This window comes from Meira miltonrushii (genome assembly GCF_003144205.1).
Source record: "Meira miltonrushii strain MCA 3882 unplaced genomic scaffold FA14scaffold_1, whole genome shotgun sequence".
Classification (NCBI taxonomy): domain Eukaryota; kingdom Fungi; phylum Basidiomycota; class Exobasidiomycetes; order Exobasidiales; family Brachybasidiaceae; genus Meira; species Meira miltonrushii.
In genome coordinates, this window is record NW_020289943.1 from 828,289 (window position 1) to 851,385 (window position 23,097).

The 23,097-nt window shown below is 42.3% G+C and overlaps 7 protein-coding genes across 7 annotated transcripts; 2 read left to right on the forward strand and 5 right to left on the reverse strand.

Moving 5' to 3' along the window:
- Window positions 1–165: 165 nt before the first annotated feature.
- FA14DRAFT_159152 (cytochrome P450) lies at window positions 166–2,186 on the reverse strand. Its single transcript, XM_025498080.1, has 2 exons — window positions 1,700–2,186; window positions 166–1,635 (listed from the first exon to the last, which is right to left on the reverse strand). The coding sequence occupies exons 1-2, from the start codon at window positions 2,073–2,075 to the stop codon at window positions 263–265; spliced, it is 1,749 nt and encodes a 582-aa protein (XP_025357087.1). The 5' UTR covers window positions 2,076–2,186; the 3' UTR covers window positions 166–262.
- A 727-nt stretch (window positions 2,187–2,913) lies between these two features.
- FA14DRAFT_176091 (uncharacterized protein) lies at window positions 2,914–6,047 on the reverse strand (the record flags this gene model as incomplete). The annotated part of the gene is made up of 4 exons (XM_025500640.1): window positions 2,914–3,862; window positions 3,922–4,177; window positions 4,758–5,659; window positions 5,722–6,047. The coding sequence occupies 4 exons, from the start codon at window positions 6,045–6,047 to the stop codon at window positions 2,914–2,916; spliced, it is 2,433 nt and encodes an 810-aa protein (XP_025357088.1).
- A 5,330-nt stretch (window positions 6,048–11,377) lies between these two features.
- FA14DRAFT_169734 (uncharacterized protein) lies at window positions 11,378–14,737 on the reverse strand. Its single transcript, XM_025500226.1, has one exon. The coding sequence runs from the start codon at window positions 14,523–14,525 to the stop codon at window positions 11,502–11,504; it is 3,024 nt and encodes a 1,007-aa protein (XP_025357089.1). The 5' UTR covers window positions 14,526–14,737; the 3' UTR covers window positions 11,378–11,501.
- Window positions 14,738–15,668: 931 nt separating this feature from the next.
- Window positions 15,669–17,443, forward strand: FA14DRAFT_159155 (MFS general substrate transporter). The gene has a single exon (XM_025498081.1). It carries the CDS (start codon window positions 15,757–15,759, stop codon window positions 17,362–17,364), a length of 1,608 nt encoding a protein of 535 aa, XP_025357090.1. The 5' UTR covers window positions 15,669–15,756; the 3' UTR covers window positions 17,365–17,443.
- An 852-nt stretch (window positions 17,444–18,295) lies between these two features.
- FA14DRAFT_169736 (uncharacterized protein) lies at window positions 18,296–21,179 on the forward strand (the record flags this gene model as incomplete). Its single annotated transcript, XM_025500227.1, has 1 exon — window positions 18,296–21,179. One exon carries the CDS (start codon window positions 18,296–18,298, stop codon window positions 21,116–21,118), a length of 2,823 nt encoding a protein of 940 aa, XP_025357091.1. The 3' UTR covers window positions 21,119–21,179.
- Window positions 21,180–21,194: 15 nt separating this feature from the next.
- FA14DRAFT_6984 (uncharacterized protein) lies at window positions 21,195–22,046 on the reverse strand. The gene has a single exon (XM_025502716.1). It carries the CDS (start codon window positions 21,818–21,820, stop codon window positions 21,314–21,316), a length of 507 nt encoding a protein of 168 aa, XP_025357092.1. The 5' UTR covers window positions 21,821–22,046; the 3' UTR covers window positions 21,195–21,313.
- On the reverse strand, window positions 21,941–22,992 carry FA14DRAFT_159156 (uncharacterized protein). Its single transcript, XM_025498082.1, has one exon. The coding sequence runs from the start codon at window positions 22,909–22,911 to the stop codon at window positions 22,273–22,275; it is 639 nt and encodes a 212-aa protein (XP_025357093.1). The 5' UTR covers window positions 22,912–22,992; the 3' UTR covers window positions 21,941–22,272.
- Between the last annotated feature and the right edge of the window lie 105 nt (window positions 22,993–23,097).

The window sequence follows — 23,097 nt, forward strand, 5'->3', positions numbered from 1 at the left end:
ACGAGTTGTTTAAGTAATCCTTTCTTCGCGTTAAATAAATGCACTTCTTGTTTGCATTCAACCCGAGATTGCACTTCTTCAGCCCTGGGAACGCGTCGAACGCCTTTGATGTTCTTCGCGTATATTGATTTCATACCACACCACATCATACCAGAACTTCAAATTCAATCCAATGGTATTAAGAAGGCAATGAAAAGAAGAGTTGGTAAGATACATAAAATTCCTCAGTCATGAAGCATAATATTAGCAAGGGAAAAACGATTCAATCTTTCATGTCTAACAATTTCACCCTCAATCGTAAACCACCATCAGGTTTCATTGTGATTGCACTCTTTTCACGTGGTTCACTTTGAGCCGGTTCAAATTCGAATCGAGAGATGAGTGCACAAAGAATAGCTTTGAGTTCTTGAATGGCCATATTCCTTCCGATACAATGATGCGAGCCGGCAATAAATGTCAAAACAGAAAATACCGAACTATATTTATCAGAAAGATCAAACCATCTTTCTGGCTTAAATTGTCTTGCATCTTCGCCCCAGATGGACTCATCAAAATTGACGGCTCGGATAGGGATCATCAATTGAGTTCCTTTTGGAACAAATGTTCCGTCCACTGTGCAATCCTTTGATGCTATACGAGCAGTTTGAGGTGTTGGTGGTCTAACACGCATCGTTTCTTGTACGACTGCGTTGAGGTATTTGAGCTCGTTCAATTCTTGCCAACCTGGATTATGATTACGCAAGATTAATTCTTGACATTCTTTGCGTAACTTTTGTTGGATATCTTTGTTGCATGCTAATTCCCACATTGCCCAAGCTGCTCCCGAAGCTGTCGTCTCATGACCTGCGCCCAAGAATGTCAACATTTGTGCTTGTAACATATCAGAGTTCATCTTGTAATTGCTTGAATCGTCCAAGCTTGCTCGAACCAACAAACTCAAAACATCCACCTTTCCTCCAGAGACGTTCATTGCGAATTCACCACCCGATGCCTGCTTCAATTGACGAGCCTCGGCCAATTTGGTCTCCAACAATTCGGCAGAGATGCGATTTACGTTGTTCAAACTGTCGATAAAGATTGATGTTGTAGTATAAAACTTTGGTGGTTCTTCCATATTGTCCAAATCATGCTTACCTCCACTACCGTATCGTTTGTCCAAAGTGCTCATCAAAGTACCCAACCATTGTCGTTTGACTGCCCAACGCAACAATTGCGGTCCAAATGGAAGCATGAGCACAAGAAAGATGGCCAACATATTTTTACCATCTTGCAAATTGACCAATTTGTGATAAGAATGTGCGAGTGGTTGTTTAGGGTTATGTAAACTATCACATTCATAACCAAAAGCGGTTAAGCAAATGATGTCCATCAATGTTGAATCGATCAATTTTGTCACTTCCATCTCTACACCTTCTTTTACAGGTTGTCCTTTTTCATCTTTTGTCTTTGTTTCTAAAATTTCGACCAAAGAGTTAATCGGTTTGTAGTATTGTTCAAATTGTTCATGCAAGTACCTGAATGAGAATGCTTGGTTCATAAATCTACGCAAAGCTTGATGGTCTGGTCCTTCCAGCGTCAGGAGACCGTAGCCTGCAGCAATACCGAGAAGATCACGAACGAAGGGAGGCTTGGGGACTGTAACAGAAGAAAGAGTATGTCAGTACCCTTACAGAAGCAAATACCTCACATTCGAACTCACATTCGTATGGCTTATCAACCAAGATTGTCTTGAGAGCGGTGTACGAATTAAAGCTCATAGTTTCTTGTCCAGGCAAGACACCTGCTAATCTGAACACTTTGCCGTACTTCTTGTGCCATGCCAATTGTGCCATACCCGGTTCAGATGCGATCACTGCAGGAGCTTGACCGAAAAGCCAATGACCATGGGGTGGGCCAGGATAATGACGGATTTTGCTGAAATAACGAACACGCAAAACATACTTGTACACCAAATAAGAAAAGAATACCAATGGGATCCCAACGATTAATGGCCAATGCTGTTTCCAAATGTATAGGATGGAGGATATACTTGAGCTCAAGAAGGATTGCGCGTCAGATCTTTGTGCTGACACCATTTTGACGAGATGTGGAAGTTAAAGGGATGTCATGAAGAGGAGACAAGGTGTTTATATACAAAATATGATCAAGAAAGGTGCATGTATTCGTTCGATCCAAATGTGAAAACGTGTATGGCGTTGACCACTAAACTGCCTCCGCATTTATTTTCCGTAAAGTTACCTGGATGCAGCAGATTAGCGTGCATTCACAGTTACGTGCGTATACACCTTTTTCTTTGCTCAGCTCCTTCACCATACCTTTCAACAACATGTCAACCCCCTGGCAGCGCTAAAATGTTCAACAGTAGCTTGACAGGAAAAACTCTATGCTGTAAGGTTGATTAAGTTTTAGGCGAGGTACTTCAGACGAAAATAGATCAAAGCTCCTGCATGGCATGCCGGATTATTATGACGATCGAATATTTACTCCACTTAATGGAATTGACAAATGTTCAATTATGAAAATGATGATGTGAAAAGTTGATTCGATAAAAGTGGCTTTTTTCACACTGCCTAATCAACGCCTACTTTCCCAGCTAAAATGCGGGGAAATCATCATTCTCCACGTTTGTTTGGTTATCATGTGGTCAAATCAATGCTCAGTCTCGCGTGAAAGCTGGCTACAAAGCAACAATTGTTGTTGAAAGATGGGGTATAGGAGAGAATACAATAGACTAGTGATGATAATCAGAATAAAAGCTCACTCGAGCTAATGCTAGCCTGTCTTGGAGCAGCTAGATCGAGAACTCAGCATCTTTCCAAGCACATAAGCTTACGGTACAGCATTGTTGTGTAATTCCTCGGCTCGCTTCTTCGTCATCTTCCTTTTTGCAATCCTTTCCTTTCAATGTATATGTCACACACTATGATCATAATCTTGTTGTCGTTGAATTCGACGAGTTGTATTCATCTCTCGTACTGCGTCATAGCCTGCTAGGTCGTTGGCGTGATAGTCTGGTTTATGTACTGGCGTTTCCAGATAACTAGAAGGGGTTGCTAAATGTAATTTTGATAATTGATAAGAATTTGGTGTCACTTCAACGCTATCACCTTCACAGAATGGGCTGACTGAACGTTTTGTGCCAGGCCTGATTGAAGGATTTGCTGATTTTGGTTGAATGGCAGATAATTCGGATCGTTGATGATGTAAGCCTGGCAAACCTTCTCCCACTACTCCATCACGTTCAAGTTGTATAAATGCAGTCGAGCTTTTCCTACGGTCTTGCATCCTTTCTTGCTCTTCTGTAGTTCCTGTAGCGTCACCTATCGAAGACCATACTGTGGCCAATACAGCACAATGTAGAGACACATAAGTGTTTGTCCATTGAAGAGGTTCACGTATGTCCAAGTCATTTGATACCGTAAACACGATAACCAAAGCAAGCTGAATGCAAACGGGTATCAAGAACGAACTCAAAGTTGCTCTGAGCATGATTCGTAATCTTTGTACCATCACTTCACTTCGATAGATTTCCACATCTTCATCCACTTTTCCATGTAAGAGCGTATATGCTTTGATTAGCAAGATAACCGAACAATATAAATTACTTGCTAATTGCATCGAAAATTCAATCAAAGGTAAATGTGAGTTCATCAAAAAATCCAACGTTGTCAAAAATGTTCTATCTCTTGCAAATATTTTTACCTTTCCGTTTGCTAAAAGTGCCATTACGATTATTCGAGGAATCGTTAAGAGACTTGGAATAGCTACGATTGCTACCCGTTGCAACGGTGTGTATTGAAAAGCAGGAAAGAGCCTTAGAAGCTTGAAAATTAATACTGTATCTGTGAGTATAGGGATGAGACTATATTTAAGAAAGATAAGCATCGCTATTAGGAATATGATCCTGTTTCCTATACTTACAAATTTAACGAAGTGACTGCGATTGTCAGTGAGCTTGTTTCCATTTCAAGATCAATTGGTTTTGAAACATATCGCATGCTATCAATAACTGCCAAAAAAGCCAAAACGATTCCCAAAATTAGATTGATGATCAAGATGGGAAAAATTGGTGACCTTCTGAGTACTTTCGGACAAAATAGAATTATCAAACCTAATGGAATGACCAACGATCCAGCATAGGCAGCGCTGATGGTTGCATACTTCACAGCCTCTTTGGCTATTCGGGATGGGACGAGGAGATGAGTAAGGTGATATTGTTCATACACCGTGTTGCTAATGTTGGAAGAGGCCATCTTGATCTAAAAGAGGGTGAATGCATGGTGTGAAGTTGGAGTAAAGTGTAAGATGCTTTCTTAGTTCTTAAGGAATTCTATTTTGACGCCTTCATATTTGTGTGTGTTAGTTCTGAGATCGCAGAAAGAACGTCAATAAGATCGAATGGGGTGTGTTTGTAGTGCACTTGTCATGTCCCTCTTTACCTAACATTCTTAGGAAACAAGTTTGCAACAATGAGAAAGCCGGAGCTAATGATCGGAATAATGATAAATTAAAACTGCTGAATTGCCCCTGATCAGGAAGATGAAAAAAAATTGTGTAAGAAAGACGGGGCCGTAATGAATTCATTTTTCGTAATTAAAATTTGCCAAACTACACTTAGTGTCAGGCCTGCTTACACTAATATTCTACTTCTGATCCTTTCTTGTTGTCAGCCGAGTATAAGGGCCGATCAATTTGATCCTTCCAACGTCCGTTCTCGTTCCACGGTGATGGATGGCGCGATGATGTATACACCTCACGCACGGAATCATTATACGATCGAAGGCTAGAATGATAAACCGGTCTTTGTATTGACATTTCCGTAGAACGGGAAGAAGGCGACAAACTTTGCATAGTCAAAAGATAAGGGCTTGGCATAATTTCAACACTATCACCTTCGTTGATCGTACTTGCTGAACGCTTCGGAATGATTTCACGTCCGGTTTTTGCAGCAGGATTTGTCGGACAACTTCCTGATTGAGTATTGATTTTCAATTGTTGTTGTCTAAGTAAATTTGGCATTTCTCCTACTTCATCGTGATCTACTGGAACGAATAAACTTGAAGATTGCTTTTTAGCTTTTTTTGCAGCTTGCTCTTCGTTCACTCCTGTGACATCGCCTATTGAAGACCAAACGGTTGCCAAGACTGCGCAATGTAAGGAAACATAAGCATTTGTCCATTGAATAGGCTCTCGAACGTTTAAGTCTTTTGATCTTGCAAAAGTACAAACTAAAGAAATTTGAATAAAGACTGGAATTAAAAATGATCCTGCCATGATTTTCAACATTGATTTTAGCCGATTCATCATCACTTCGCTTCGATACGTTTCCGTTTCTGTACGTTCATTTCCATATAATAGCGTATACGCCTTGATTAGTAAAATCAACGAACAATAAGAGTTACTTGCTAATTGTAACGAGAATTCGATCAATGGTAAGCGTGATTTCATCAAAAGTCTAATAGCGTCAAGGATTGAAGGATTACTTGACATCGCTTGCTGGTGTACTTTTAAGAACAAAGCCATGACGACCACTCGAGGAATGGTGAGCAGTGATGGAATAGCGACGAGAAGCATTCGTTGGAATAATGTATATTGAAAAGCAGGAAAAAGTCTTAGCAGTTTGAATACCAAGACTGTATCTGTAAAGATTGGTATTACCCTATCAGAGCAATGTCATCGTCAATGTCAATTCTTTGTTTGAGTGTTGCAATTATCACTTACAAGCACAATCCAGTGATCGTGAGAGCTAGAGACTCACTCATCGGTTCGAGAGGATTTCTCAAGCTATTCATAGCTTCGATGAATGAACAAACAGCCAAAGCGATTCCTAAGCAAAGATTGATGATTAAAATTGGAAAGATTGGAGATCTTTTAAACGTTGTCGGACAGAACATCAATAACATGATCAACGGAATCACTAATGATCCAGCATAGGCAGCGCTTAAAGTTGAATATCGCAGCGATCCCGTTGCTAATCCTACCGGTACCAGAAAAGGAGAGACTGGATATTGATGGTACATACCATCATGAGAGCTATAGGGTTGCATCTCGAAAAAGAATGTTCACAGAGGTGGAGAAGGAAGAAATCAACGCTTTGCAAACTTGAATGAAGAATGATTTATATACCGCAAAATGATTTCTCAAAACTCCGTCTTTCATCATTTCAAGGTTATGTCAAGGTCATACGTTTCTTTACCGTTGTTTCAAAAACCGGCGCTAGCAATGTACACCACAGCGAAGATCGTTTAAGAATCAATGAAAGCCCGTCAATCTGCCAATAATGGTTCCTTGCTTAAACTCACGGAACCGTTACACATTCACGCCCAGAGAGAATACAATGACGATCTTGGCTTGATTTTGTTTCAGGCACCGCTTCTTTTTATTCTCAGAATCTTTATTTGATTATCAGAAAACTCAAATCTCATCCCTTCTTGCCGAAAAATCGATCTGCAACACTAATCATAATTCTAGGAACCGCTGTGTGACAGCAGTATGAACATAAAGAGAACTAGATCGTATTGTGCATTCAAGGAAGAAAAGCATAACAAGCAGGTACAAGATACATATGCTTTCTGACTTTTCATCACATCACAGTTTCACTTCCTTCTTCTGCATCACGATAAGTGGAATGCGTACTGCTAACAAGGCTAACCCTATTTGCCTCTTCGTCATCAATGTATCCGGAAGCAGTGCCAGAGTCGGCTGCAGAAGGTATTTCGTACATGCCTGAATTAGGCACTGATATCGTACTTGCCTGACCACTTTTTCCATTCGATATCGGGATCGCGGGAACTGGCTTTCTCTTTCCATTTGCCGCCGCTGCTAATAGTACCCCTTGTCCAGATGATGGCATCAGATCAGTAGAAGTATCCTGATGCGATTCAGTTGCATGACTGTTTGCCGAAAACATTGAGTGTCGCGGCCTTTCATCAGCTGATGCAAATTCCGATTCGTGTCCTGCAGATGAAACGGAATTTTGTCGAGAAGTTGCTCGCTTATGATAGCCTATTCCGGGTGATGCAAAGCTGCTTCTCCGGCTGCCTTTTCGGATTACTGTCATTGAAGGCGTCCTACGTATAGGTTCAACTTCTTTTTCCTCGTGTGCGGATAATTCGTGAAATTGAGGTTGATCTCCGTCATTATCCAATAGCCAAGCAGCAACCAAGCTTTGCTTTCTGAACGACGGCAGATTGTCATCTTCTCTTGAATCATATCCGACCGCCATTGGTAATGCGAGGTTGCGATAATTGACTGGCTTATAAAGTGGAACGTTGTTCACTAATGTGCGCTCGGGATCCGTTTCGTTAGCCGTAGCACTTTGCTCTTTCAACGTGGACGCTGGCACAGAATCAGAAGTTGAAGTTTGTACATTTGATGCAGTAGGAGAATCATGCTCGCTATGCACAGCAGCAGCAGTCACTGCAAGAGCTTGGGTGATCAAACGTTGACATTCTTCTACACTATTGCATTCCCGCATACGTTGATTTAGTTGGACCAACAATCTTGCCGTATCAGTCTTGGAAGTCATACTAAACGGTCTAGGAGAAGGGGAAGTGCGACCGAAAGTAGGAGATACACCAATTGTGGGCGTATTGCCAGCATTTGCAGTAACTCCATGACCGCTACTTCCTACACTTCCGCCGGTTTCAAAGTTATTCTGTGACCATGCAGAAGGAGGTGGACCACTGGTAGCACCAAGGTCACTATGACCATGTCCACTAGAACCTCCGCTTCCGACACGATTGACTGCATTGATCAAAGGACCACTGCTACGTCTTCTGTTGTACGACCAAGGAATAACTTTACGTGAGGCTTGAGATCCCGTTGCATCACGATTATGTACAGAAGAGAGCGTAGATGCGCTTGCATTGGCTCTCGGTTCTTGATATATGCCAACAAGGCCAGCCGATTGTGAATTGGTTGCGTGATTAGCATGTGAACTGTCCTCTTCAGAAGTAGCCCGTTCATCAAATCTAGGCACTGACTCTCTACGATCCTCTCGAATGCTTTCGCTAGTCTTGTTCGAACCACTTGCAACCATCCCATTTCCATTTGTACGTTGCAGATCAGGAGATTGAGATTTGCTGCCATGATTAGATGATTCTTTGTCACCGCTTACTGTACCGGACGGTGTTGAATTTGCATCTCTTCTATCAACTGTACCGGAAGGAGTGGCAGAACGAGAATCCGTATGATTCTCTTCACCATTCTTACGAGCTGCTGCAAGTGCTCTTGCCGATCGATAAGTGGAGGAAGAATACGATCTCGTCAAAGCAGGATCAACGGAAACATTGGTTGATGCAGCAGGAGAGGCTGGATTTGAGCCTGTATTTGATCTTCTTCCAAACAAGCTCAACACTTTTCCTCCTGCTCCGCTCAATGTCAATCGCTTGTTGGTATCTGTTGAGGCCTGACTGGCCAAACTCATGCGTGATTCACGACCCGTAGGATTTCCATGTACGTACGAAGAATCCGTCATTGGAGATGGTGGGGCAGAAATTTCTGATTTTGCACCGAGACCTTTGGAACGGTGGACGCCGTTGGAAGAGGTTTCGGTTTCTGTATTTTCAGAATTATTTTGGACATCGCTATCAGGTCCCCTATAGGCCGAAGGAGGAGCACCTTTGTTTTGTCCTCGGGTCGTGGTCGTGGCTGCTTTTGAATTTGGACGGGGCGGTAAATCACCTTTTTCGTCAGTTTGGCCATCTGCATTCATATTTGTTGGTGAAGCGACACGTGAGGCCAAAGAAGAAGGTGTTTCTGCTCTTAACAAAGTTCCTGTACCCGGACGCTTACGAGCGGTTCGGTTGGCTTTTTCAGCATCTTGGTCATCATCGGCACTCGCATCCATTGAACGTAATCTGTTGGGTGTCAAAGAAACTTTCATCGTTTGACCGGACATGACCAGAGAGTCAAAATCACCGCCTTCACCACTGACGACACCCGAGTCGGCTGTAGACAAACTATTGTCTGTATCGCGAGAAGTCAAACCTGAGCTAGGAATGATTTTCTCACCATTAGGTCCAAATCCATTGAAACCGAGATCTTGACTGGATCGGAAGCTTCCCCTTCTTCTGCCGAACCATCCTCCTTTATCTGTACTAGGTCTTCTTTTCAATGTGGCTCCTTCTGTGCTTCCGCTTGGAATAGACGTCATTCCAGTTGTATGCGTTTGATGGGAGAATGTAGGGCTGGCTGCCCCACCAATGCTTCCCGTACCATTACGCAATTCATGCAATTGTCCAGAAGAGAAGGTACGATCATGCAGAGGTGAAGAGGCAGTACCTGCATTATTGATAGCATTCGAAGAAGTGGCAGAAGGCAGAGCAGTTAAGCTTTGACGATTATACTTTTTCCTTCCTGCAGCTTGATCGTACTCGTTTGCATCGGGCACTTGCCATGGCTTTTGCACTTTGCCACCTTTATGCTTGTTCTCCTTATCAAGGGATTGAATATGCTTTTTGGACTCAGTCTTATTCCACCAATAAGAAGTTCCTTCGTCTTCTTCCATTGCTTTGATCAAGTCTCCCAATGCGGCTTCATCACTGTTGTCCCTCTCAATAACACGAGCAACATTTTGTAGGATATACTCTGCAACAAATTCCAACAAAGCAGTCACATAGATTGCTACACCAGGCGTGATTGTCGCAATCGGTCTGCCATCTGTCGACATGATGTTCTGCTCTTGTTGTGTATTGGGCGAAGGGTCTTCTAATTCACCCAAAGTTGAATAATATTGACAACGGATTCGAAGGGTTTTATAAGCACTTTGAACGGGAAAACCTTCCGTTCCATCCCATCTGCTCGTTGCGCTTAAGCCTAAAGGCATCTTTCCACCTTCTTTTCTTTGACCTTCAAGGTAGCTGCGCAATTCCAATTCAGCTTCTAAAACTGCATTTTTTGCTAACAAAGCGCCAGCCCCACTTCCACTGCCGCTTTGACCTCCAAGTACTTTTAGGATACCATCGCTTTTGATTCGATCGGTGGCCAAACTTTTTGCTGATGTGAGAATGAGCAAGAGTAGTTCATCAAGAATCTTGTTGAGATTGTCCAATGTGATTGCTTGGATACGTGTGGGTCTAGAGAAGGAGATTAGGGAATTGGCCGATCTCGAGGATATATAGCTTGGGGTTTCCAATGTGAAATCCATTTTGTCTCAAAAAAGCTTGTTGTTGGGCTCGATTTTGAGGCTCTTGTGATTTGTTTTGATAAAGCTGTTCCTTGCCGGAATGCATTCATGTACGAGATAGTATGAAGAATTATTCGAGAACCAAGAGGAATCAAAAGACTTTTCTGATCGATCAAATAATGAGAATTGATCCTGCTTCTAATTAGGCTTGTAAGTCGGGTATATAACAGAAACGGGCACGATCGGAAACGGAAGAGGTATAAGAAGGCGACCGTCGATTGAAAGAAGCCAAAGAAAGGCGTGCTTGGCGTTGAAGTGAGAAATTGCGCCTGAGATAATTTGATGATATACAATTCTCCAGCAGGGCGTTTTGTTGTATTAATGTGGGTATCCGGTATTGATCAAGTGAAAAGGATGCCTTTCCTCCGTTTGATGGGTATGAAGAAAGGATGATGATGATGAAGAATAAGAAAGTCTTTTTCCTTTCTTTCTTTCGTGCGGAAAAGTGAGCGTTTTGAGAGTGTTTGCTGTTCTTTCTTTAGCTTTTGTTTGGCTTGATTGAGTATATGAACGTATGCACACACACTTAATTCACTACACAGACAAGATGCACATGTCTTTGTTGTATACGCTAAAAAATACAGTACAACTGTAAAACACGGTACCGGCCCAGCGTGTAAGGTGTGATAACAACGCAATTCGTGTCGGTATAAAAGCTGTTTGTTGCACGGGGAACTCTCTCGTGCAATTCAATCAAACAACACTAGCGTAGATTACGTTTTGATTGGAACACACAAAAGTGTGCGCACGCAGCGCGTAGGGCATAAGATGATCAGGCACTTGAGCTCTTTTTCTAATGGGCGTCTTTTGTTTGAAACCCAGCATTTCAAAAAATAAAAAATACGCTAAAACAGAGGAGAAAACCTTTTTCTTCTCTTTCTTCTTAAAAAAAAAGCTTAATCAAACAAAAGACGCGAAGATGCTGCTTGCTGTTGTTAATTGTGTGGGTCAGAAGGTGCAGTGCACAACGCCGCCCAGGAATAAAAAGGGGGTGGGAACGGCTTTCTACGGTCCGACGATCATTCTTAAGCGGAAATTAATCAAAAGTTCAATCTTTGTTAACATCTAGCAAGCATGCAATAGGTTAACATTTGCTTGCATTGACGTTCATGCATACACCGCTATTTCCGTTTGCATTCATTATCGAGTACCTTGATCATGCGTCAATCTAAAATTAATATATGTCAACGTGAAGTGGGGTTATAAACAGGATTCATTGGTTTTTTTTCTTGTTCTGAGGAGAGGCAAGAATAGACAGAAAAGTACATATACAGTATAAAAGACTAAGAAATAGATAGCTAATAGAGATAACCTAATTCAAAGGTGCTAAATGTGGTGAAGGCGTTCGAGCACGTTTGGCAGTAGTCTTGTTATCATAAACAACTCTTCCACCTGCAAATACAAAAGGATAAGGTTTCTGATACCAATTGCTTACCGTACGACGACCGGCAATAGAAGGCGTGGTAACATAACTACCTCCTAAAACAACATAATGTTTACCGTCAAAGAAATCAGAAGAATAACCAGGATATAAAATACTTTGTTTATATCCTTCATACTTTTCCAACGTTGAACTTGTCCATTCCCAAACACCTCCGTTATGGCCGGCTAACGGTGTTCCATCATGATCCGGTCGCGGTAATTGTGGCGGGATCGGATGCCAGTTACGGAAACCAACATTACTGCCTGGGCGGTCGGTCACATTTGGACCATCGTTTGCGTCAAGGAACCGACGTAATTCAGCTTGAGTAGGCAATCTACCTCCTTTCCATTTCGCATAATTTTCCAATTGCGTTCCAGATGCTTGACAAGGCCACAAACGAGCAACATGCAAAGCAACAGGACCGTAAAAGGTACGTACTTGAAGTTTAGCCGTATCATCTCCTTCCACAATCCATGAACTTGGATAATCGTCACTCTTTGTCTCTTTTAAGAAACGAAGATATTGCTCGTTGTTGATCGGTGCAGCCATGATACTAAACGCACCCGTCTTGACTTCACGGCGTGGATTTTCGTTATCCCAACCAAATTCAGGATCACCCAATTGCGCATTCAAATCTGTTGTATCATCACTTGGACGGTTGGCAACATAATCGAAATCCAACGTATCGTCATCATCGTGACCCAAAACAACTGTGTCAGGCTTGAAGTTGAGCAAACGTTCACGTGCCTTTTCGCCATCTTGACGAAGATCTGCTTCATCCCAATGACGTGCGAGTAATTCCCAATCAGGAGCAATGAATCCTTTTGGTGGTTGCGTGTTAGGGCTTTGAAGAAGCATGTACAACAATGTTTCCAAATGCAATGCTTTGTGCTCTAACGTGAGCCAGAAAAGACGAGCAAGACGACGGTTCAATTGACGTTTACCGGAAGCAAAGTCTGCATACAGATTCTTGACTCGATCTGCCACTTTGCCTTTGTATTCGTTCAATTCTTGCAATTCTGGCCAATCTTCTTTTTGTGTAGGAACGACACTGTGAGGATTGCATTGTGTTTCGTCGTCCATATGTGGATCGATTCCACGTTCAAAGATATCAGAGAAACGCTGATTTGTATGAGGCTCTTGGAGAGTGCGAGAGATGAGAATATCAAGGAAAGCAGGAATGTGTCCCAAATAGAACAAGCAAATATGACGTAAATCGATCGGCTTTTCGTGCAACATTGATTCTGGAATCATTGTTAATGTAACCGTGTCCCAAGCTGCCCAGAGATCATCCCATTCTTTGAGGGATGGCATACCCCAAGTTGCATGTACAAAAGGTTCTTTGATTCCATTGCTACCTGCACCTGCATCAGAGTCAAACTCCCAACTGCCGCGAATACCATGCGCTTCGGCAGCACTTAAGCCTTGATCGATATCCTTGCGAGATCCGGTCATCAAGCGAGTACTTGTAAAGTGAAAGGCGGGTCTTTCTACAAGATAAATATCATAACGGTCTTTTGAATCAGACCAACGATTAATGATACGCAAGCCAGCATAATCAAAGATATCCAAAGCTTCACGTTCGTTATACTTGTATGAGCTTTCAGTGTGAATTAATTCGCCTTGTTCGATTTCAATTGGTTCATTTTCGCCGGGGATGTGAAGCGTGACTGTTTCCAAAGCACGATAATAAGATTCATGTCGACCTTCAACGGCATTATAACGATCGTAATACTCAAATTTGGAAGGATCGAGAACGCCGCCGCCCAAGATCTTGTCGGCATGATGCAAACCTTGGATGATGAAATCGCGGGTCAAGCCTGCTGCATCATTATATGCCTTTGCTACGGCTTCAGGTTCATTACGACGATCGATTGACACCAACATCGTATCGCCTGAACGCAACGAGGTCTTTGCAGCACGTTCAAGGAATTCTGCAGCACCTCTTCGATCAAAGTTTCCGATACTCGAACCGAGCCATAAGAGGCATCGTTTGCCTTCATTATCATTGGCTTGTTTATAACGACCTAAACCTCCTTTACCGATGAAATCCAAACCTTGATCATACGTTGCCCACATTCCATTGATGCCAACTTTGCCGTTCATAACGCTCCATTTTTCTGCATCAATTTGTTTTGCTTCTTGTTGATGAAGTTCTTCTAATGTTCTTTGTAATTCTGCTTTATCCAAATCTAATGCATAATATTCAACATTTGGTCCATCCGTCCGGCCTGCAGGAGGTAAATTCTGCAAAGCACGGATCAGATGGACAGTTTTGCGTAATGAACCTGCTCCTAATTCGACCATTGATGCAACACCTACGGCTCGTTCACCGTCCATGCCTTCTTCGCCATTCACGCCTCCGTTATGAATGCCTACACGATCGTCACCCCATTTTTCTTTCGCATCACTTTTGCCGTTATTTTGATGTGGGAAAGTTTCATTTTGATGGGATTGATCTTGTTTTTCTTCTTTGTGTTCTTCTTTATTTGGAGAAGGAGCGTTGAGACCAAAAGCACGATGAACGATCTCATCGGCATAACGACTCAAAATATCACTTTCTGCATTCCAAAGGTAATATTCCGGTGCTTCGACCAATTTATCATAAAGCAATAAACCTTTTTCACTGTAAAGAATGGTTGTTGGAAGTGTACGACGAAAAGCGAATTTACGATCTTCCTTATTTGTCACACTTCCAGGAACGATGTAAGTCTCAACTCCACGTAAACCTGCAATGATATCCTTGCGCAATGCTTCATCAGTGATTGCAAAAGAAGCATCTGAACCGGAATACAAGTCGATCAAAGGTAAAGATGCTTGTTTTTTACCGTTGTTGACAGATTTGGATTGAATTGGTGACGTTGACACTGCAGCAGCAGCTGCAGGCGTCGTTGTGGTGACAGCAGGTGCCATTTTGAGACAAAGAATCCTATCAAAGCAATTTGACTATTATTGGTCTCTGAATGCGGTTAGTTGATGGCTTAAGTTGCCAGCAAGTGATTGTGCTCAGCAGTTGAATGAATAGAAGATGGAGGATGTGGAGGCAAGTTGATGAAATGATAAAATGATAAAAGTTGCAATGGTGACCTTTTCAATCAATGCTGTCAATGACAAGTTGAAATAAAAAAAGAAGGGAAGAAACGTTTTACCTTTAAGATGATCTTGTTATATAAGATCCAAGGTCATTCATTCAATTGATCGGCGTGCTCGAGCCATGGGACGGGGACCAGAAAAGGGTCTAGTGTATGGACTGCAAGAAGTGAATTGCCGGACTTAAGGGTAAACACTGGTGAAATGCATCCATCTTAGACTCTCCCTACGCCCTGGATCAATTTAATTATCAATTTCGATCCCCGCTCGTTGACTTAATGCATAATCACACTTTGCGTACTGAAAAGGACATTAGAGTAAACTTGTTGCCTTGTTTGTGGGTCTTTGATCAATAGAGCAGCAGCAGCAAGGACACTCAAAAGGCGCCGCGGCCAATTTCCCGCCATTTGCCGACTGACTTGGCTTTGCTTACGTGTGTGTATTAATGAAACAGCCCGTGCTCATGCAAGAAAGAGGATTGAACATCGAATGGCCTGACACTGACAGCAAGCTGAAGAGAACGTTTGCTTCCCCTTTGTTAAATTAACATTTTAATTATTCCGTCATCGGTTCGTGCGGGGCGTAAAGGTTCTTCCTTAGTGTGTAAGAATGATCATTCCTTCTTTAAGATGACCATTGAGTAAAATACATCGGATAAAGATTTCCTAAAGATCTTCTCGTGACATTGATGTGAATCGGGGAATCATACTTTTAGGGTCAAGGGTTGATTCTATGTCGCTCTCTTTCTGGTCTCTTGCGCGGGCTTCAACACGTTTTTACTTGATAATTTGATCGCCTTGTGGCTTGTGACTTTGAGACTCGGGCCTGCATGACATTAAAGAAGTTCTAGAATCTGCCTGCGTGTGCAGATGTTATCGATTGATTGATTGATTGGCTGCACGCGTCAAATTGATTAAAAAAAAGTATAAATCGAAATTCAAATTCGAATCAGGTACAGAAATTCCATTTTTATTAGATAAATTTGAGATAAAGAAAAATGATCAATACACTTTCCCCACCATCACAAGCTGAATATTGAGAAACTGTCAACAGTATGTCTGTAGTACAATCTCATCGTGATGAGAATGGATCAATTCATTCAAACGAGAACGATTACGAAGGTGCAATAGAGAAAGGCGGCAAATCAGAACAAATGCCGCACTCATCAATCGTTGAGTCATCGCCTTCGGTATCAAGATGGATCGCATTCAGAACCGATATCCTATTAATGCCTCTTTTGACAATCGCTTTCGGCATGCAATACTACGATAAAGCAATCTTGGGATCGGCAACATTGTTTGGCATCTTGACAGATTTGGATTTGATCGATCCTGATGGAAAGACGTATCGGTATAGTCAAGCTTCTGCATGTTTCTATTACGGATATTTAGCCGGAGCAATCCCAATGAGCATCCTTGTACAAAGATGGAAAGGTAAATTACACTTCTTCTTGGGCTTCATGGTGATCGTATGGGGTGTGATCGTGATGCTGACGTGCATTGTTGGCGATTGGAGAGGTCTATACGCACAAAGAATATTCCTAGGTTTCATCGAAGCTTCAGTATCGCCTGGCTTTGTGGCAATCACGAGAATGTGGTATACCAAAGCAGAACAACCTTTACGTTTAGGTATTTGGTGGTCAGCCGTTGGTCTGTTTAGCATCGTTAGTGGTTTGATCAACAATGCTTTGGGTAAAGCGAACACATCTTTGGCCGATTGGAAGCTCATGTTTCTCGTTCCAGGCGCATTCACAATCTTATTCGGCTTTTTACTCTTGATCTTTTTGCCGCCATCACCTCTTCGTTCGCCTTTGGTACCTATCCCAGGCTTCAACAAATTCAGTCAAGAACAACGCGAGGCTATTGATACAAAAGTGCGACGCAATATGACTGGTAATGAACGAGCAGGATCTTCATGGGATTGGCAACAAGCCAAAGAAGGTTTACGTGACCCCCAAATATACATCATCTTCTTGTTGGCAACATCGATTTATGTCAGTAATGGTGCAGTGACCGTTTTTGGACCTTTGTTGGTCAAATCGATCGGTTTCACTTCATTAAGAGCGACAATCTTATTGACCCCGGGCGGTGCAACAACGGCAATTGGAATCTGGACGTTTGCCTTTTTGGCTACACGTAAATGGGTTAATCGTGTGCCATATGCTCGTACTGCTTTGTTGATCGTGAGCTGTTGGCCTGTGATTATCGGATGTGCGATGTGTTGGCGTGGCAATTGGGATCACAAAGCGATCCCACTTGCAGGATATTATCTTATTCCGATCTTTGGTGCTCCGTTTGTGATGATGATGGGCAGTTGTACTGCCAATATTGCTGGAAGTACGAAACAAGCAATCGCAAGTGCTGCAATCTTTTTAGGATACAATTGCGGGAATATCGCTTCAAGTTACATTTTGATTTCAACAGAGAAGAAGGATCATTATCCGACTACATTCCAAATCGTTATTGGTTGTATGTGTGCAACAATGGCTCTTGCTATCATACAAGCACTTTATTTAGCCAATGAAAACCGTAGAAGAGATCGAATGTATGGTCAATCCGTCGTTCAAGATGACAGCAACGGTGAAAAGGAAGCCAAGCTTGAAGAAACAGTCAATCATGATCTTACCGACAGACAAAATACAAATTTCAGATACACGTATTAGATTTTGGACATGCAATGCATTCTTGTATTTTACTGCTTTAATTGTGTATTTTTAGTATTATCAATGCTCTTGTTTATGCTGGTTTGACGTTTTGCATTTCACGCTAAAATGACGAAATCGATGCGGAGAAAATTAAACTTCTGTCACTCTCTCTCATCATCATGTCACTCAAATGGCCAGTTCGTCTATAGGATCTGTCCATTTGGGCATTTTGTCAATCCTATCCACTCTTCTACAGGTGACATAGCGGATGTGGAAAGGCGATCGTGGCAAAATGGAGACGAAGCTAGAATCATAAATTGGTCAATTTCATCTAGATCATCAGTTTTGCCTATTGAAACATCATCAGAGAGCAGCGATCAAAACACTAGCACCCATCGTAGCTTCATTCATCGAGTTATGGAGACGATAAAAGCTTTTTATACGTTGGGACTTACATCATTTGGTGGACCGGGCGTACACGTAATCATTCTAAAGAGAAGATTTGTTGAATCAAAAAAATGGCTTGATGAAACAACTTTTATTGATTTGTTCACATTAGGAAATGCTTTACCCGGACCAGGTTCAACACAATTAGCATTTTCGATCGCCGTTGTTCGTAATGGTACAATTTGCAGTCTCTTGGCATCTTTGTACTTTCAGGCACAATCATCTTTGGCGGAGGGCCTGTAGTAATCCCGTTACTAAGAGGTTATTCCGTTGATACCGCATGGGTTTCATCAAGAGATTTCCTTTTGGGATTTGCCCTTTTACAGGCAAACGACTTTTGCTGCAGATTTCCGACGCTAAGAGTTGGCCAAGCCATGTGTTTGTTTAGCGTATGTTGTCATGGTGGGGAAGATTAATAATGAGAGGAGCATATAAATGAATCATGTAATTTCATATCTTCTTCGGAACCGCCCCTATTCAACATAATTTTGTAGTCAGTATGATGTTCTCTAACGGTTGGCTTTGGTCGATCATTGCCATGGCTGCAATGGCAAGCAATAAAGCCATTGCAGCAGGTAGTGGATCAATACTAGACAAAGGCCAGTCAACGTTTACTATTGGATCTGCTTTTACATTCAATTTGAGCACATCCAATCAAGTTCTAACAAGCTTGGAAAGCAAAACTTCTTCACCTTTTCAATTTTTAGCATCACCTTTATTGAACGATCGCGCAACGCCAGGATTTTATCATATCGGTGACATTGACTTGCGGTGGAGGATAACAGGAGACAATACTTGGAATGACGTTAGCTCAGCTTTGGATAGATCTGCAGTCGTTCCGATAAATCCTGCTCCTGCAAATACGTTTGCAAGTGCTGATTTAACACCTTCTCTAGCACTTGGCGTAAATGTTAATCAATCAACTTTACCTTTTACCGTTCAAAGAACATGGTCTGGCTTGAATGATGATACCTTGGTCTTGACTTTCAACGTCACAGCAAGCGGAGGAAAAGATGTTGAGTTGGGAGGAGTCGGCTTTGCACAGGCATACTACAATAATTGGTCAGGCCTGTCAATTGATGATACGTACAGTAGTTGCGTCGTGTCTGATCCTGCAATTCACTCCGATGGTGGATATGTTCAAGTAAATCGAGTCAACGGCGCCTCACCATCGCTGTTGGTAGCAGCAATGAATGACCAATCCACCAGAACACCTTTAGTACAATGGAGGAATATTCGTTCTCAAAATGGTGGAAATCCTACATTGTATACAGATAACACTGCCGTCACTTTCACAAACGAAGGTCATTATCGATGGATGGTTGCTACGGCAGGATTTACATCTGATGACGAGAATAGCGCAAAGAATAATGGCGTTCAACGTGGAGATGATTGGGTCGATCCAACTTCAATCACGGTAAAAAGTGGTACTAGTCGTATTTTTGCCCTTCGTTTCTTCTTGTCGAACGATGGACCGAGAGGCATTCAATCTTGTTTGCAATCTCACAATGTTCCCGTTATTACAGGTGTTCCCTCAATGGTTCTCCGTCAAGGTGGAGATACAAATGACTTACTCGTACAGTATGGCAGTGATGCCACCGTTTCAGAAATTTCTCCTGCCAACGCTGTAACTGTTCAAGAAAAAGGCAAGAATAACGGTGTTCAAACCTTGACCTTAAAGCCAGCTGAGAATGCATTCGGAAGAGCTCGGATCACCTTGACTTTTGCTGACGGCCTGGTGGAAACAGTGCAGGCCTACATCATTAAAAGTCCTTCGGATACAATGTCCGGTTATGGTAGTGTGATGACATCAGACGCATACTATACCCGCGAAGATGATTATTTCGGTCGATATGGAGTGATGACATACGATCATATCAAACAAGAAATCGTTCTTGATGCAAATTCAGCATGGATTGCTGGTCAAGGTGACGAAGGAGGTAGTGCGTACATGGGAGTGTTTACGAAACAACAATCGTATCCCGTCAAAGACGAAGTAGCAAAACTTGAACAATTTTTGAATAGAACGATTTATGGACAATTACAGTACCGTGATGGAGCAAACGCATCAAATGTACGGAAATCATTGTTTTATTATGATGCAAACGATGCCAATGCAGCACCGTATTATTCCTCTTCAGTCAATCACGCCGGTACTTGGGGTCATGATGAAGCACATAAAGTCGATCGTGCGTACGACTATCCCCATGTTTGTATCGCTTGGTGGTCTTTGTACCGTACCGCTCGTTATCATCAAGATCTGACAACCGGTTCATGGGAGTATTATCTTGACGGCGCATACAATACCATCATGGCAATGTTCAACAAAACTTCAGAATTTGATGTAAGCTATTATACCCGATTCGGTTTGATGGAAGGTAGTATGTTTGAAGCCGTTTTGTTGGATTTGCAACGTGAAGGATGGACTGAACAAGCAAATGCCGTTGACCAAAAGATGCACGCAAGGGAACAAAATTGGAGTTCAGAGAATAATCCTTTTGGCAGTGAATTTCCATGGGATTCTACCGGTCAAGAAGAAGTGTATACCTGGTTACGTCATTATGGAGATTTTGAAAAAGCTGATTATACGATTGCAACCCTTACTGCGATTCAAGGTTTAATCGCTCATTGGGCTTATGGTGGTGACAATAGACGTTATTGGGATTTCTTGTACTCTGCAAGCTTGGCGAGATTTGAACGTATGGGACATCATTATGAATCAGCCTTGAGTGCGATTCCATTATTGGATGCTTTCAGAAGGAATCCAAAAGACGTATTCTTGTTACAATGTGCTTATGCTGGCTTAGAAGGTTCATTGACTGGTATTCAACCATCTGGCGCCCCTTCAACAGGTTTCCATTTATGGCCAGATGCGATGCAGTGGGATGCATGGTCAGGTGATTCAGCTTTGGGAATGTTTGGTCATTTGTTCAGTACGGGTGCTTATGTGATCAATGAAGCATCTTTGGGCGGCTGGCGTGGCTTTAGGGCTGAGGTCACACAACAAGGTTCCTCAATTACCGCAAAACCAACCGATACGTTACGTCAAAGAGTGTTCATCGCTTCTCATGGTGCATATTTGACTTTGGATGCAGGTTTCATCTGTAGCGTTTCATTTGATTCACAAGATAACAGTCAAATTAAGGTAGAGCTTTGTTCTTCAAACGATCAATCTACTCAAAATGCATACTTGCGTGTGGAAATGCCGGCTGGTGGGTCTGCAACCTACAATGCACCTTCAGGAACAAAGACATTCTTGGGAGCATACGAAATACCACTCTCAACAAGTCAAAATACAGAATTGATTTTGACACGATCTGGCTAATTTATAATGCTGCCGTGGATAAAAATCGTTCTACAATTTTGTAAACTCTGCTCTTGCTTATATCATGAGGAATGTCATTAAGTATATGAAAGTGACAGCAAGTGTGGATGAGGCGATGCTACATGGGACCAGCCCAAAGTCATCCAAAGAATAGATAAGAGGATCACACCGTGAAGTGGAAAATCGCAAACACCTTTACAAGTAGTTACTTGAACGATCGTTGAAACGGGTGAAGTGCGGGCGATAATGATCACGCGGGAGATCTGTGTCCCAATCACCGTCATCAGGATAAGTGGTTTTTGATTGATTAAGAATAGCTTGTTTCTTTGCAGCAATCAGAGCAGCACTTGGACTTGTTGTTGTACCAACATCTTTGTGGCGATCACCATGCATAACTTCAGCCGGAATAATGATTGCTTCTTTACCATTTCCGATTGGTTCTACATAAATGTGATACTTGTCTGTTTTGATTGTTTTATCAGTCTTGTCTGGTAATGGTGATGTACTTGTGGCCGTCGTTGGATCAGTTAACGGTTTCTTGGCACAACTGCATTCTGTTTTGGCAGGAGCAGGTGGTGGTGGTGCTGTTGGCGTCACATCGTTTGGTTGAACGATAGGACTAGCATTCGTGAAGCAGACGTATGCAATGGCAAGAAAGGCAAGCAAGAGCACATGCTTGCTGAGATAAGACATTGTGGACATGGATGAACAGATAACACCGCAAGAGGCTGTTGGCAAAGATAGTACTAGATGCACAATTTAAGGCGGCTTATATACCTTTTATTCTTACAGGAAGCTGAAAAGAGAAGAGTTGCATCTTCTGCCATTCTCAATATCCTTCATAGCATTGCATGATACCTTTTGCACTTTTATGGAACAGCTGACCTCAGCCCCTTTCAGCCAATGCGATGCTGATTCGCCACTTCATGCTCCGCGACAGCCCAGGCCCATTTCGTGGGACTGTAATCTAACAGGATGTTGCCATCAACACAGCAGTTGATGTATGATTGCATGCACAGCTAAGAGATCGACACAGCCAAACGCAGAATATGGCAAATGAACCACTGTGATGGTGTGCTAGATATGTATTGAATATGAGTGGTGATACAATTGAGAGTGGTCGTACAATTAGAGGCGATGCTGAAAAGAGATGATCAATGACCGTACTTTTTTGCCGAAGGCGGTAAAAGATGAATGACTTCATAAGCCTCCCAAATTCCAGCAAAGAAGAGGATAGCACATACTAATGGTAGTGCACGAGCATGCAAGCCCAATCCATCTCGGAGCCAAGCTTTTACGCCTCCCGTTTGATAGAGCACCTTTGATTGACGACCATGCAACAAGACAGGCAGTGCAGCAACGACGTATGCTTGACCTTCGATGATCAAAGTGATGAAATGTGGAATTGCTTCAATCATTGCTTTCTTTTCCGGAGGCGCAATGAAACAGCCCCACAGGAAGGTACGGTATAAGATCAATCCTAGACCTGAATAAGGTATGATGAAAGAAGGCAGTGTGACTGTAAGCAGTGAGCCTACTAACACGTTGACTGCAAATGTAGATGCTGCAGCTCTGTATAGATGTCCTTCATCGTACATTCTAGCCACGTATCTGCCTACTGAAGTAGACTGTAGATCCTTTTCAATCAAATCAACAATGTATGTATGCAAAGATGGTTTAAGATATACCGTAAACATCCCTAACAAGATTGTACCATAAAAGATGAAATTGATCTTTTTGAATGCGTTTGCATTTTGTTTGATCAGTCGTATGGAGATGCCGATTCCTAGCATCTTTGCAATAGATTGATGCTCTAGAGGTTGATGGATGATGAGTTAAAGCCAGCTTCAAGTAGGGAAAGCCGAGAGAGGCTCTCCTTGCTCAACCAAGTAAGACTCAGCATCAAATGCATATAAAAGTAGCCCGTCTGTTCCTGAATTGGCCGAGCGCGAATATTCTTAATGCTTCTCCACACTAAA